This window comes from Populus trichocarpa, chromosome 1 (assembly GCF_000002775.5).
Source record: "Populus trichocarpa isolate Nisqually-1 chromosome 1, P.trichocarpa_v4.1, whole genome shotgun sequence".
Classification (NCBI taxonomy): Eukaryota; Viridiplantae; Streptophyta; class Magnoliopsida; order Malpighiales; family Salicaceae; genus Populus; species Populus trichocarpa.
In genome coordinates this window covers 32461677-32476234 of record NC_037285.2, presented here as the reverse complement: position 1 = coordinate 32476234, position 14558 = coordinate 32461677, and the positions used below count along the sequence as shown (strand labels likewise).

Genomic DNA, 14558 nt, shown 5'->3' with positions numbered 1-14558 from the left:
GAGCAATTATTGTCTTGAAGATTCTTGGTGTTGTTATTGTTATTGTTGTATGTTTAGGTTAGCTAAGAAATTATAACAACTAACCCAAAAAAGTAGTGCAAATACCGATCTAATCAATGATGAATAACTCCATTCTGTCAGTACTTTTGTCGGCAATTTCACACTCATTTCATCAAAAAGCTACAAAATGTTTGGATATTTTTATGGAATTAGATACAAAAAACCCCATCAAAAATTAATTTTCAATGGACTTGCTGGATTTTTTAGTGGGAATAATTCATTGGCATTTCCATCGCAATGGATGTTGTCGATAGAAATGATGACGAAACGACAATCCCCGACGAGTAACTTGCCGCCGATAGGTTTCCGTAAAAAATTCCATCAACAATTAAAATACCGATGAATTTTTTTTCTAAACGCTGACGAAATACTTTTTTCGTGTTTTTCAATTTTATAATTGTAAAAAGGTCATCTTTTTTTAGATATAATTTAACTAATTATTTTGTAATTTCGATAATTATGAACAATTAAGTACAATTTCAATAAAAAAATTTATGTTACCTTAGAGAAGAAAAAAATATAGTTTAAGTTGTAATGAAACTATTTATATGTGATTACAAACTAATAAATATTTACACTTATTGCATTTTAATACTATCTTATTATTTCATATTTTTAAAGGTAATATAATTACAGCGACTTCTTAGAGAATAATATAAATCATATCTTGGGATCTCATCTAATAGCTTAAACTTTTGGGTTTAGATGGTTATTTGACATGGTATCAGAGCTTTGATGACCAAGCGGTCACGAGTTCGAATCTCACCATTTCCATTTATTTGATAAAAATCAAGCACAAGGTAATGTGGATCTGTGCAAGTTTCAAGCCCAAATGACTTTCACTTGAGGGGGTGTGTTAGAGAATAATATAAATCATATCCTAGGATCTCACCTAACAGTTTAAATTATTGAATTTAAATGGTTTTTTAACACGACTTGAAGTAACTATAGCAAGCCCTAATCACCCGAGTCATTTGGGTATTAACCAAGCTAATAATGTCCATTGTGTAACTTGAAACTCAGCTCAGAGCATTTAGATTTATATATTAGAACTGGATTGGGTTTATCAACTATTATTCTTACTTTGTGATTAATAAGAATTTTATTTTTAACAATCTAAATTAATTTAAAATCATAACATTTAAAGAGAAATTTCATGATTTATAAAAAGGCAATTTACAAAAATCATCACCAGCGCTTGGATGCAAAAATCTTACTTTTAATAATTTAAATAATGGGTATTTTTCAATTGAAAAAACTCCCATTCCCATGGCCATTACTTTAATATGGGAAAAAAAATGTTTACATTGAATTCGAAATTTTTTTTACATAAATTCTGATTTGTCAATCCAATATGATGGAGTTGGAAAGCTAATTAATAACGCGGTATCTTGAAAAACAAAATCTATATTTTTAAGAGAAAATGATGTATTTGTCGTAATAAAAAAAAATAAAAATGACATTTAAACTAAAATGTTTTATAACCCGCTTAAGATATGAAAAAAATAAAATAAATTCCAAAGCAATCTAGGCAAACCAAGCTTAGGTAACCTAATTATATAAAAAAATTGATAAAACCAAGATTATAAAAAGCATGAAAAAAAATAGAATTTAATTTTCAATTAAATAAATATTGAAGGGTAAAATAAAAAAAATATTAGTTTAAAAAAACAAAAAAAAAACCTAAAGCAATCGTAGGGAAGCTAGATTAATTTTCAAAGTTTGCAACCCATAAAATCTTAGACACTGGCTTAACCAAATCTAAATTCAAACCAATTAAATATTGAAGATTAAATTGGGTAAAAAAAAATACAGTTTTGAAAATTTTGCAAAGCAAAAAAAATATTAAAAGAATGACAATGAAATCTATAATGAAAAACATTTACAGAGGGTGGAATAAAAAAATACAACTCTAAAAATTATCTTAGACTATAAAAAAAAACAATAATGAGGATTGAATTTGACAAAGCAACAGACTATAAAACACAACAATAATGAATTATTTCAAAAAACATAACACAAATACGAAAGGATTGATTTGAAAAATCAGGTGGTAGGACGCAAACACCGAAGACGAGAGAGGAAAGAAAGATGAAAAAAATGGTTGCTGATGACAAACCGGACATCCTATTGGTGCATGCGCTACATACCTAGGGAGAAGACGCTAAGATGAAGGTGAAGCCATCCCTAAATGACATTTTTTGCATCTGGAAATCAGTCGCATGCGCCGTTCGAAGACCATGGAGCGGATCACGTGTCAGCCTTTTTTTTAATTATTAAATACTCAAATGACCTCATCTTAACTAATTAATTATGATTTGAAAAATCAGGTGGTAGGACACAAACACCGAAGAAGAGAGAGGAAAGAAAGATGAAAAAAATGGTTGCCGATGACAAACCGGACATCCCATCGGTGTATGCGGTACATACTTAGGGAGAAGTCGCTAAGATGAAGATGAAGCCATCCCTAAATGACATTTTTTGCATCTGAAATCAGTCGCATGCGTCGTTCGAAGATCATGGAGCGGATCACGTGTCAGCCTTTTTTTTTAATTATTAAAATACTTAAATGACCTCATCTTAACTAATTAATTATGATTTGAAAAATCAGGTGGTAGGACGCAAACACCAAAGAAGAGAGAGGAAAGAAAGATGAAAAAAATGATTGCCGATGACAAACCGAACATCCTATCGGTGCATGCGCTACATACCTAGGGAGAAGACGCTAAGATGAAGATGAAACCATCCCTAAATGACATTTTTTGCATCTGAAATCAGTCGCATGCGTCGTTCGAAGATCATGGAGCGGATCACGTGTCAGCCTTTTTTTTAATTATTAAAATACTCAAATGACCTCATCTTAACTAATTAATTATGATTTGAAAAATCAGTTGGTAGGATGCAAACACCGAAGAAGAGAGAGGAAAGAAAGATGAAAAAATGGTTGCCGATGACAAACCGGACATCCTATCGGTGCATGCGGTACATACCTAGGGAGAAGACGCTAAGATGAAGATGAAGCCATCCCTAAATGACATTTTTTTGCATCTGGAATCAGTCGCATGCGCCGTTCAAAGATCATGGAGCGGATCACGTGTTGGCCTTTTTTTAATTATTAAAATACTCAAATGACCTCATCTTAACTAATTAATTATGATTTGAAAAATCAGGTGGTAGGACGCAAACACCGAAGAAGAGAGAGGAAAGAAAGATGAAAAAAATAATTGCCGATGACAAACCGAACATCCTATCGGTGCATGCGCTCCATACCTAGGGAAATGACATTTTTTGCATCTGAAATCAGTCGCATGCGCCGTTCGAAGACCATGGAGCGGATCACGTGTCAGCCTTTTTTTTTAATTATTAAAATACTCAAATGACCTCATCTTAACTAATTAATTATGATTTGAAAAATGAGGTGGTAGGACACAAACACTAAAGAAGAGAGAGGAAAGAAAGATGAAAAAAATGATTGCCGATGACAAACCAAACATCCTATCAGTGCATGCGCTCCATACCTAGGGATAAGATGCTAAGATGAAGATGAAGCCATCCCTAAATGACATTTTTTGCATCTGAAATCAGTCGCATGCGCCGTTCGAAGACCATGGAGCGGATCACGGGTCAACCTTTTTTTTTAATTATTAAAATACTAAAATGACCTCATCTTAACTAATTAATTATAATAAAACCACCAAATACAAATACCTTTTAACATAAGAGTTAAATTACTTGACATTAAGAGCATCGATGTCATTTTACTGTGCAACGATATTAGAAATTATAAAAAGATACTCCATTTGTTGCTTTTTAATTTTTTTATTTTAAAGGTAAAAATATTACTTTACTATGCATTTTTAATTGAAAATACAAAACTAACTCTTCGTAGAAGTTAAAAAATTAATTTATTTTAAAGGTAGTATTATAAATTTAATGTACAATCTAAACACAAAATACACAATAATTATTTTACCCTTAAATACATAATAAAGAGCTTTTTTTAAAAGAAAAAAAAAGGAGAGAAAACACTGCTTCCGTTCACCTCAGTGAACTTATCCAGATAAACAGTGTTTTCTCCTTTTTTTTTTTTTAATTTAAAATTTTACCCGTATAATATAAATACAGTAGAAAGTCGACTATCTATCATCCATCCTTCACACAGCGGGGGGAAAAAAAAAAAAAAAAAGAAATGCAAAAATCCACAAAACAAAACAAAACAAAATATGGAAAAGTGCTAAGCAAAGTTAACAACGATATTGTCAAGTGTCAACACCACAAACAATCTTCTCCATATATATATATTAACCCTCAGCCTCCCCTACCCCTTTTCTTATACAAACAAAGATCCTCTCTTCTCTCTCTAAAGTCACACGAAACGAAGACATAGAAGCAGCAGATAAGAGATGACTGAAGAAGACGAGTGGGTTCATGTAGCTTTGAACGATGACACTTTAGTGGTGGAGCTCCTTTTAAAGCTAAACCAACCAGAACAACAACCACCACCACCGCCAGTAAGGCGGCGGCGACGTCGTCGTTTTGCGGCGGATTTGGCGAAGGAAGGAGCGGTGCTGGCTTTGAGTGTGGACTGGAGCGTGAGACAACGACGCTCTTCGTCTAAGCAAGTAATGATGACGAGGAGCAAAAAAGGTTCTGATTCGTCGTCTACTCGTGCGAGTCCTACCACTCCGCTTTCATTTAGCGGTGGCACCTCCGTCAGCGGTGGTGGTGCTGGCGACGGTTTTGATGAAGCTACTACTAGCGCTTGCCTTCCCGCTAAGTTGATTGCCACCTCGAGATCTAAGGTTTGTTTGGCTCTTTTTTTGTGTTTTCTGACCCGGTGAGTTGGACTCGGTGGTTTTTGTTCTGGTGTCATTCTTTTGTTTCTTGGACAAAATTGCCCTTTGAAAAACGTGATATTTATTCACTTTCGGTTACGGTTTAGGAAGTTTTTATAGTTTTTTTTTTTTCTATTTTTCATTTTGCGTCATGCGATCCATCCTTCGTGAATTTAGACACTACAGGATCTGTCAATTCTCCGGTAAACAGCGACACCGTTTCACATCATTTTGACTGAAATACCCACCTATGACTTTCCATTTCTACTCTCTTTCTTTCCCTTTTTTTCATTTTTGTTTCACCAGAAAAAAAAAGAAATGCGACTTCCGTTCGACGTGCCGCGGTCATTTATAAAATGACGAAAACACCCTTACATTGAAGGGCATTTTTGTCCACGAGTCTTCTCCCAGAATCCCATGTTAGTTGCCGAGGTAGTGCCCCTTTAATTGGACACGGCCAAGAAGGGCAGTTTGGTCATCATTGAAAGTGGAGGCAGCAGGACTGTTTTTATGGGTGGCGTGTTGCCGTGGCAAAAGAGTTGTGATATTGTTAGTGGTTGTATTTACTTTATTGGAGAGATGATCTGGTGTGTGCAGCCGCAGCTTTCCACATCCTACGGGTTCTTTTCTCACGTGAAAAACACACAGCTATATCTATTGGTGTTGAAGGGCTGTTTTGCGTTGCGGTTAATCAGCTGTTTTGCCATTTTTAATCTTTTTTTGCTTCAAATTAATTTAAAAAGGGTAAGAAATTCGTCATCAAATAAATGTTGAAAATGAAAATGGGAAAATCCTGTGGCTGAAATGAAGGGAAGAGGGTGATGCTTTTAGGTGGAAAATTGGTTGGGGTTAAAGTAGGGACCACATTGCACCGAATTTAAAGTAGGATTTGGTGTACCGTTTATACACCTAACTCACAGCATTACTTAGAATGTTTTCTTGGTACTTTTTTTTGGTAAAGAACTACTTATAATATCTTGTATATATATTTTTGTTAGGATAGCATTGCATTTTTTTTCTTGAATTTCTTTTACGTTAGATATTTTTTAGACAATGTGTTGGTGTGTTGTGAGTGAGTCCATGGGGGTCTGGTTCGGCCATTAGTAATCGGGCTGCATTTTCTTGGAACCGAGGTCTAATAGCTGGATGAAGGGTTCGTGGTTTATATTAGAAAAGGGTGGTATTTGAGTCCACGTGCAGCATCCCATGTGACCCTTAGTAGGCTGCTGCAAAAAACCCTTGTCTTGACCACGCGGCGTTGACTGAGAAAGTTATACTAGTATTTGAAACTCCAGTCATGTTTTCAAGGAACTTTCTCTTTGTTTTCGTTTTTTCTTCTTTTTCTTAACATGAACTATATAGGTGACACATTGACGTTGCGTATTGCATGTGAATGGCTATGGTTGATGTATGTGCATGTCTCTAGTTTTCATGACTCTCATAGTAGCCGGCATTTATTGACCATCATAAGTGTGTTTACAAGGATAGAACAGAATCTAGCACTTAGAATTTACCCATCGAGCAAAGTGCCTTGATGCAAGTGTTTCTTGTGTACGACCATAATATTCTTGAAACACGGGAAATAATTTTGCTCATTTATATATTATATAGTTATGTATGTACATGCTTGTGTACAGATAATTGCTGTTTTCTTTATGTATTCTCTTTTTATTTATTAAATAGCTGGCAGAAAATATTCTGTTTGTTAACTAAAGCTGTCCCATGTTGGTGCATGTATCAGGTTGCTGTTACAAGTGGAACACCAACCATCAAGAGGTCAAGAAAGAAGAAGGTAACACACACCTACACATAAACTAATGATGAGTATATTATTGGAAACATAGGCTTGATTCTGGTTCCACAATATCTAATCAGAATTCCTTAAGTTTCTTACATTGTATATAATGTGATGCATGTTGTTGTCTTTGATCAATTTCTTTATGGGTGTCTTAGGAAGATCTGTTTTGTTGGTTCTATAAATTATCTCAGTCTGGCATATAGTTTTAGTGATTGAGCTAGCTTTACACCAACTTTCTTGTTCATCTATCTTTTTTTTTTTATTATTGTTTTGCTAGTACTCTTAAAAAATTAAAAGGTAAGCATTCAACTGATGCAGTTGGTTCTGTATGTGACAACATTGCCTTTTCTGTCAAGGAATATGAAAATAGTTGTGCTTTGCATTTGTTGTTTGATAGACGTATAATATTTAGATTGCGGTCTCATGGTGGTTTAAATTGTTTGGATGCTGGCAGAAGTTAGTTGAGCTTAGAGAGGAGGAGATTTTGCTACTGAAGGAAAAAAGACATTTGAAAAATGTATGTTGCATCAATTTCTTAGCTTTGAAATCTTGCCTTGTTCTCCTTTGTCTTTACTTTATGAGGCATAGGATCGGTGATCATTTTAATATTTATTGTGCACTTCATTCATTGAGCAGAAATTGGAAACTATGCGTGTGAGTTTAGAGAAAGAGAGAGCCAGAAATGAAAGTTTGAAGAGAACGAAGGTGAACCTGTTATTCCTGCACGCTCATTCTCATTTTTTTTTGTTTCTTTCTTCCCCGTATCAAATTTACTTTGTTTTAGTATTTTCGCTTCTATCTCTGTTACAAATTAAAGTATATTGCTATCGCAAAATTAACACTGTTTATTTATGTATGCATTTTTGTACTTGACTGTCTTAAGTTGTGTGGCCATTCATAACTGATTGAAATGCTCGCTTGACAATGTCACATTCTTCTCTGTTTACTGAAACTACTGATTTCTTTTTGTCAATCCTAACATTTCTTCTTCTTCTTCTTCTTTTTATTTTTTATACTGGTCTTGTAGTTCTTACAGAAATTAAAGCTTAAATGATTAAACAGTTGTATGAAAATGAATTATTACAAGAATTACTGAACCTTGCAAATAAATCTTACTCAAATTAACAAGCTTACAATATAAACTTAACATGTGATTCTGTGTTAATTAACCTTAATTTTTTCATACTTTCTGCATCCCCTGGTTATCCATGTTTGATGGTTTGTCTGGTTGTTCCTGTCCAAGGCCTCTGGCAGGGCTTATAAGTGATTGCTTTTTTATTTTTATTTGTTTAGCTGTCCAGCTACAGTATGTGTGATTTTTTTCCCTCACAACATAACCTGTTTGCTCAATTTCCTAGTGTTGAGGTGCATCCTGTAATATCTGTTTGCTATGCGTGCAATTATATAAGTGCGTTATAGTATAAACTGAGTGAGAAATAAGAGAGATATCACTTATAATTGAAATTCCTTTGATATGTTTAATTTTGTTAGTTTTTGTCCATTTCTTCCCCCCTCCCCCCGTTTTCTGACAAGTTTACAGCATGAACTGAGGTTTGCAAAGATGTAGATAGGTAATACACCATGAAGAATGTGATGGTGATTCTGTTTTTTTCTTGCAGTTTGATTTGCTATCACAGCATAGACCAGAGATATTCACAGCTTCTGTTAAATCAGAAGATGTTATTTCAATGAAGCCTCAGGAAACAAAAGTAGCCTGTGATTCCACATATTCAGTGTTGCCACACAATGTTTCTTTCCAGTTACAGGAGGATGAAGGCAGGAAGCCTTCCTTTACGCTACCAGACCTAAATCTACCTGTTGATGGTGATTCAGGCTCTGGCATTTTGGGCTGAGAAGAATCAGTTCTATACTGGTTTTTTTCCTTTTCAAATAATACATGTTTCGGCACCTCCTAACAGCATCGCATGTTGAGTTGATGTAAGTACTAAACCAATTACCTTCACCGCTTCTTGATCTGTATGTGGATACTTGTTTTTATACGTGAAGGTACTGGGGGTAGTGTAGAGATCCTAATCTTTAGTTTCAGTTTACATTCTTTCTTTGAGCAGATTTCTACACTCTTCCAAATTCTTTGGGGAAAACCTCATTCCTTCCATTCTAGGAAATAGCTACAGATAAGGTGTAATTATAGTACAGGTAGTCGAATGTTTTTCTACTCGGAATTGAACTGATCTAATTAGATTTTCTTCTCCTTGTTGTTTATTTTCCCAGTATTTTGCCTGTCATAAAATTGCCATCTACTTATTTTTGGAGCTTGCACTCTGCTTTTGAATATCGGTTCCATGCATTTGCTGCTTTGAATTTGGGTTTAAATTCTGTTTTCTACAGAGAATGTTCCAGTTAGTTGTCTATCCTTTATAGTTAAATGCTTATTTACACAAAACAATAATCTTTAAAACATGATTGTAAAACCTGATTGAGATAAGGCTCGAGTTATTGGTGGGGATGGTTGGCCGAGGTCACGAGTTGTGTCTTTTCTATTTATTTTTTAATCATGTATTTGCACGTGGCAAGTACCTTTAGTGCGGGAGAAAGAGAGTGATAGAGAGGTTAAAGAACCAAAAGTGTGGGATGCTATAGTCGACACAAGTGTAATGCCTTGTTAAGACTTGCATGAAAAGTTAGAATTATTCTTCCTTGGACTGTGGCAAGAAACGCGGTGGTCAATTCAAGGGATCTAAAAATTATCGCTGCTCATGAGAGGGACGCAAGCACATAGATAAGTTTGCAGTAATTGAGGCGTTGGCAGTTTAGCCTAGCTGGTACCTCTAGCTGGTACCTAGTATAAGAGTATGCTCTCTATATTTTAGCTAAATTTTAGTTAAAATAGCTAAACATCCATTCTAGCTAGGAGCCTAAAACTGCTGGTAATCATCTTGTTAATCATAGGTTTTGTTGAACGAAAGAACATGGGATTAGACGTCAAGAACCTGTTACATAGGAGCCTAAAACTGCTGAGTTTAGAAATATATTCAGATGGGAAATAAATTGAAAGCTATCAGCTCGTGCTGGAATTGGAAGAATGAGCACAAACTCAGCCCAAAGTTGAATCATGACTCTCAACAATCCACCACAACTGCACAAGGAAATCAGAAGATTTCTCAGAAAATACTGAATCATAAAGTAATGGAAATCAAGCAAAAACAACGACAAACATTTTGCATATGCACAGTGCATCAACCAAGACAATCAATTGATGAACAAGGAATTGGAATCAACATTGGGATGAACGAAAAAGCTTTTTATTACAAGAGTTAGAGAGTTTAAGATTTATCGAATTGTCTTTACCCAGAAAAAATAAAACCCACTTGACTTCCACAGAACCCCATCACTGTTTTTTCTTTAAACCTCTAAATTATCGAACTTTAGAAAACCAGTAAACCTCTAGAACCCAACGAAGTCCAATTCTGATGAAAGAAAGCAAAACACCAACCAATGCCAAAAAGAAAGGAGCAAAAAGCAAAGATCTAAAAAACCAAAAGAAAGCAACAAACTTTAAGATGCCATACCTCTTGTGCTGATGTCATAGTTAAAACCCAGAAATCAAAGGAGAAGAAAGGGAGGAATAAAGGGTTGTTTTGAGAGATTGAAGAGACAAAGAAAGGAATCAAAGCTAAAACCCAGACATCTTCTCCCTCTTTACCTTCTCCACCCCCATTTGGTGTGTACTAGGCACCACAATACTTCCTCTGCCTTCTTTTTCCCGCAAACAACGCTGCCCAATCTTCTCTCACGCGCCACCAGCCATCAACAACTGAGGAGTGCTACAGTACTCGCTATATGTAGCGAGCACTGTTTATTTTGCTATAAAAGCTAGCCAAGTAGATTTTGTTTTTAGCTCCCGCTAGCTATTATAGCTAAGAATTTGGTTTAATTTGGGTAGCCAGGAGAAGGTCAAGCTTCGATTCAGGCATGTCTTCATAATCCTCCTTGGTGTAATTTGGGTAGTGAAGTGGCATCTGAAAGCCGCTACCGGTGTCCTCTTCTCTAATCACCATTGGGAGCAAACTACTAGTGCTGGTACAGGTTTCTTTGTTCTTGTTGTTCTCCTCTTGTATTTCCTCTTGCATTTTCTTGTGGCAGCCACAATTTTCTTTGTGGGTTCCTTTAGGAAAAAGAATAGTGAGACCAGAGACGCAGCGCCAGCGCCCCGCGTTTTTTGATTAGCCAATGCCCAAAAACCCTTAGATTCCACAAGAAGATCAGAGACATCAAAAATAAATCTTGATTGCAGCCTGTATTTTGAAGAGGAAATTTTCCTTCTAGTATCAGGAATGCTTAACGGGAAATAATGAAAACTTGCAGTTTCCTTTCTGTATCAGGAAAGATAGCATTAGCAGAATAATTTAGACATATTTAAAAACTTTTTTTATCTTATTAGTCCACGTAAGAAGATCATTTGATGAACGTAGTAAATCTGATCCAATATAGCAAAAACTCCTATAATTACATTTCAGTCAAATTGCAACTCGAAAGGAATAAACAGTAGAGTATGATTCATAATTTCAGTCTTTATTTTTAAAAATAAACAGATTAAATCATTACTTTGTAACAAACCTCTTCGATGTAGAAATTCTTTTATAGTTAATTTATTCAAGATAGTAAGCTATAAATGAAACTGTACCTTTGGTGGAGCACCATAGTACCATATATCCACCTAAAATGACTTTTTCCTTGGAAAAATCGACTAAAAAAAAGTACATTTCTTTACTGAAAAAAACCCCTTCGGGCTTGGTCTCCATATCTTCATTTCAATAACATTTTGGCTTAAAGAGGCCTCTGATAATAATTCCTCTTCCTTTACCCTTTTCCACTCCCAAAATCTTTTTCTCCATGAGAAGAACCATGTCCAACTGTTGCCATTCCAGGTTCTTATCTCTGAAATCTTAGCATTTGAATTTCCTCAATCTACATAAAGATTAGGAAATCTAAGCATGAGAGTAGAATCTCCTAGCCATTTTTAAGTCTAAAACAATGTGTGATTCTCATTTTTCACAACCACTAATATTGCATTGGTACAAGAGAACAATCTTCAACACTATTAATAGTTGTACAAAAACCACTCAAAATAGCTAAAAAAAGTTCTTGAAAATTTTAGATCCACCGTATTATTATCAAACTGATATTCCATATCCTTAAAATTCACATTAAATCGTATGGGAGTTGTCTCAACATGATCAAGATGAATTCACGGTTCCATAGGCAAAAAATAAAAATAAAAATTCAAAGAATAAAACAAATGACCAAAAAAGAAATAAATTTCACGCGCACGGGTCCGAATGCAACTTGGAGATCAATAAAACCATAGTTTGACTTAAAAAATATGTTAAAAATGGCATCATTTAAACATTAAGATGGAGACATATTGAATTGACATAAGTCAACATGCCAAATTTATAACTCGGTTCATGGATTTTATTAAGTTCAATAATATTTATTTATTTAATTATATGATAATAAAATATGAAGAACAATTCAAAATCAACCAAACATTAAAGAATAAAAAAACAAACAAAAAAATCCAACAAAAACCAAAATTGAAGGATGAAAATGAACAAAAAAAAAAAAAAGACAAAAAAGACACAACGCTGTTTTTTTCCATAAAAAAGACACAATTGGGCCATAAAAAAAGCCTAGGCACTTGCGCCTACAACAAGTCTGCATGCCTGAGCCATATTTTTTTCCCTTTTAAGAGGTCAATGACTTGTCCGCCCCTTATCATTTTTTACAAAAGTACAAGATGATATGTTGCCTACTGTGGCAAATGACACATCATCTACTGGGTTACAATCTAGATTTTGGCCACCACTATAGTGACTAGAAAAAACTAGGGGAACAATTTTTTGGGTTGTCAATCTATTTTTAAATTCCCTTTCCCCTAAGAACACCTTAAAACATTTCTAAATCACCTAAGAACCCTAAAATACCGTAAAATCACAAAAAAAATTAACCCAGTGAAAAATCTATAAACATCAAGAGTTGAAGAAAAACATCACCACCATAAAAATCCTATTGTTAAATGAAACTCCTTGACATTAAGAACAATGTGTTTCTTCGTCGAAAGGTTATCTAACCATTGGTTTTTCTTTCCTTATCGTTTTCAGGTAACTTTCTCTCTCATCTCTCAAAGCAAATGATTAAAAATGAAGAAAATAAATTTTTAGACCAAATTGAAAATTGTCGAGAATTTAGGACTAGATATATTGTTTTTTCGTGTTTTATGTTTCAATCCTCTATCTTTTAATTTGGTTTGTTTACCTTAGTTTTAAACCTGGTTTTAAACCTAATTTTATCTAAGTAGACCATAAAAGAATGTAATTCAAAGAAAAAAAGTTCAAAAATGAAGTAAAAAGTCGAGGTGCTTCAATGTTTATATGAACAATGAAATACAATCTGAAAATGTTATTTTCTTAGGCCGTAGGAGGATGCGATTGAAAGAAAAAACTAAAAAAAAAATGAGATGCTTCACTTTTCATATAAACAATAAAGTACCATATGGAAAACTTATTCTTTTAGTATAGTGTATAACATGTACCCTTAAAGCCAAAAAAACATATGACTCTACAACAAGAGGGTTTAAGTAGATCAAAATGGGTTTAGGTAATGGATCATTTTAAAATGATTGGTTTGGTCTTTATGGACCGGGTATAGGTATTAATATCTACCATCAGACAATTGAAAAGCATCGATGGGATTTTCAATTGGCAAGTAAACACAATTATGTTAGTGATGTAAACAGCTGGCGATGTTACTAACGGACACACATTATCGATCAAAGTTTTGTAAGGGAATTGTTATCCATCAATAATTCTATCAGTGTTTCAAATTATCGGTATAATCGCTAACATAATATTGACACCAAATAAATAAAATGCACCAAAAAGATTCTGTAGGCCATTTCATTGCTATGATGTCAGTAAATTATCAACGGATTGGGCAACCAAATTGGCAACTATTTTGTCATCACTAACTCCATCACTAAATCCATTAGAGAGTCTAAAACTTCTTAACTATTTTATAACTTTTCAATTAAATAACATCCTTTTTTTATGAAATCATTGACAAATATTTTTTGTCCGTCGATGATTCCATAAAAAACTTAGTATTTTTTTTTATTTCTATAGGTATTAAATAAAAAAAACAACAAAAAATCACAATAAAACCAAACAAAAAACTATCAATTTATTGAAAATTAAAATTTCATTAATCCAATATTCATTAATAATATTAATCTTACAACAATAAATACATTGCTAAACATATGAATGTGGAGGTGGAGGTGGGAAAATCCTAAGCCAAAAGTACCATAATGAGGAGGATAATGTAAAGACATATATTCCATCATTTTCTCCCAATTCTATCTAATTTTTTCTTCTAATATTGATTTCATTTATTCTTCTAATTTGACCACTCGCTACTCGACTTGTTCTAGGATCTTCGACTCAAATTCCATAATTGATTGGCTTGGGCTAGACTGTTGTGTTCCTAGAGTTAAAGCAAGACAACCCAAATTCATTTATTTGCCGATGCCATAAGCATCCTATAAACCCAATTTATATCGGGTCCATCAGCTGCTCTAGCTTCCAACCATAACTGAGGATCATAAGAAGGATGAGTGAAAGCGTCTTCTCCATATTTTTTTAACATTACGACGTTATATTTTTCCCACAAAACAAAATAAAAAAGGTAAATTATAATTAAAAGAATTATAAAAAAACTTACAACGAACATCTCAGTTCCGCTATATACAAACTTCATCACCCCTTTTCCCCTATCCATATTTCTTATATGAGTTTCCTCATATAACTCCATCGGTGAAGGCTTGCACTTAAGTTGTTATTCCT

General features: G+C 34.1%; 1 protein-coding gene and 1 long non-coding RNA gene across 4 annotated transcripts; one reads left to right on the top strand and one right to left on the bottom strand.

Moving 5' to 3' along the window:
- The first annotated feature begins 4296 nt into the window (after nt 1-4296).
- LOC7461673 (uncharacterized) lies at nt 4297-10163 on the top strand. Of its 3 annotated transcripts, XR_008057151.1 has the most exons (6): nt 4318-4862; nt 6637-6687; nt 7148-7210; nt 7330-7398; nt 8313-8631; nt 9604-10163. XR_008057151.1 is itself a non-coding variant. In XM_002298663.4 (5 exons), exons 1-5 carry the CDS (start codon nt 4464-4466, stop codon nt 8544-8546), a joined length of 816 nt encoding a protein of 271 aa, XP_002298699.1. In that variant the 5' UTR covers nt 4320-4463; the 3' UTR covers nt 8547-8916. The 3 variants fall into 3 exon arrangements, 2 of the variants coding, with proteins under 2 accessions (XP_024452221.1, XP_002298699.1); XM_002298663.4 differs by lacking the exon at nt 9604-10163 and having other exon boundaries at nt 4320-4862; nt 8313-8916; XM_024596453.2 differs by lacking the exons at nt 7148-7210; nt 7330-7398; nt 9604-10163 and having other exon boundaries at nt 4297-4862; nt 8313-8916.
- On the bottom strand, nt 9577-11769 carry LOC127904223 (uncharacterized). The gene is made up of 2 exons (XR_008057153.1): nt 10224-11769; nt 9577-9790 (listed from the first exon to the last, which is right to left on the bottom strand). It is a non-coding gene; the product is annotated as an uncharacterized LOC127904223 (long non-coding RNA).
- Nucleotides 11770-14558: the final 2789 nt, after the last annotated feature.

Excerpts from the sequence above, each read along its gene's own strand:
- LOC7461673 (XM_002298663.4), top strand. The coding sequence starts at position 4,464 with ATGACTGAAGAAGACGAGTGGGTTCATGTAGCTTTGAACGATGACACT. Across the intron at positions 4,863-6,636 it reads TTGCCACCTCGAGATCTAAG|GTTGCTGTTACAAGTGGAAC; the intron begins GTTTGTTTGGCT and ends TGCATGTATCAG. Across the intron at positions 7,399-8,312 it reads AAAGTTTGAAGAGAACGAAG|TTTGATTTGCTATCACAGCA; the intron begins GTGAACCTGTTA and ends TTTTTCTTGCAG.